General features: G+C 35.3%; 1 protein-coding gene across 1 annotated transcript in view; it reads right to left on the minus strand.

Annotated features, from left to right (window-relative positions):
* LOC111712573 (CCR4-NOT transcription complex subunit 11) overlaps positions 1–1,224 on the minus strand; it is a 9,256-nt gene that overhangs the window by 1,913 nt on the left and 6,119 nt on the right. The window contains exons 10-11 of the mRNA XM_023487229.1: positions 923–979; positions 133–212 (exon numbers count right to left, since the gene is read on the minus strand). Of these exons, the coding sequence (XP_023342997.1) occupies positions 133–212; positions 923–979 (137 nt within the window). The remainder of the gene's footprint in view (positions 1–132; positions 213–922; positions 980–1,224) is intronic.

Below are 1,224 nucleotides of genomic sequence, written 5' to 3' on the forward strand. Positions count from 1 at the left end.
GATTTTAAAGTGACCCTAAATTGAAATATATTTAATTGGAAATTGAACCGAAAAACTAACTACTAAATAATAAATATACTGAAACAAATTCATTCAATTTGCTATAAAAAGTTAATCATTTTGAATATGTACCTGTTAACGACTTCCATGCTGTGCAATGACATCTCCATGTTGACCAGGACTGAGAAGTACTCCGTTATCTGACTGGAGCCCTATATTATTATTATAATCAACATACAACCTATAGGCATGCAAAGTATCATGTATTGTAGGTTGAGCTCCTGGCCACTTACCCTCAAACTTTCAACTCAAGGGTGGATAAACTAGTAGAAATGCACCATATGATTGATGCATTTCTCAAGGACTTGATCGCATATGAATAAATATGCGATAGGATCTCAATTAAATCTCCAATTGGTGTTAAATTATTCCACAATAGTTACTATTTTGCATGGGGTGGTAATTCTTGGATGTTAGGTATTCTAAAGTGGGCCAGGGCTCAAATTTGGTTGTGTGGCTGGGAACTTCGCAAATTCAAAATAAAAACATGAAACTTATTTTTTCACAACAGAGAAGTCCGGGCTGAAATACCAGGACACGAGGAGGACTTGAAACACCAATCCACTACGGGAGTCTCAGGCCATCCCTGTTACTTGTGATTTGATTTGATTTGATTTGGTGACTCACATTCGATGGTGAATTTACAAATACACTTTTTAACCAGCACTAAGCCAAAAAGGTATGAAATAAAATTTTTATTTTTAACAATAAGTTCCGCACTTTCTGAGTGATCATTGATCTAATACTCTAATTTAAAATACAAGAGAAATATCTGTCTTATGAATCACAATTTGAATTTGGCAGCAAGATCTTATTAAGAAACACAGTGAATATTTTAAAGACAATAAACTTATACGTTTACCTGCATGAGTTTAAGTAATATTTCTATGGCAATCATTGGATTGTATTCAACCAAATCCTGAAAATAAAATAGTTCAATTTTATTATGGATTTTTGATCATGACGCCCCCTTAGCCTTGCAGTTACTACTTACCCTTCTACTTACTGGAAGTGTGCTATCCCTAGATTAGTTATAGCTAACCCCCACCCCACCCCCTTCTACTTACTGGAAGTGTGCTATCCCTAGATTAGTTATAACTAACCCCCACCCCACCCCCTTCTACTTACTGGAATGCTGCAATCCCTAGATTAGTTATAACTAAC

The sequence above is a fragment of the Eurytemora carolleeae genome, unplaced genomic scaffold (assembly GCF_000591075.1).
Source record: "Eurytemora carolleeae unplaced genomic scaffold, Eaff_2.0 scaffold49, whole genome shotgun sequence".
NCBI lineage: Eukaryota > Metazoa > Arthropoda > Copepoda > Calanoida > Temoridae > Eurytemora > Eurytemora carolleeae.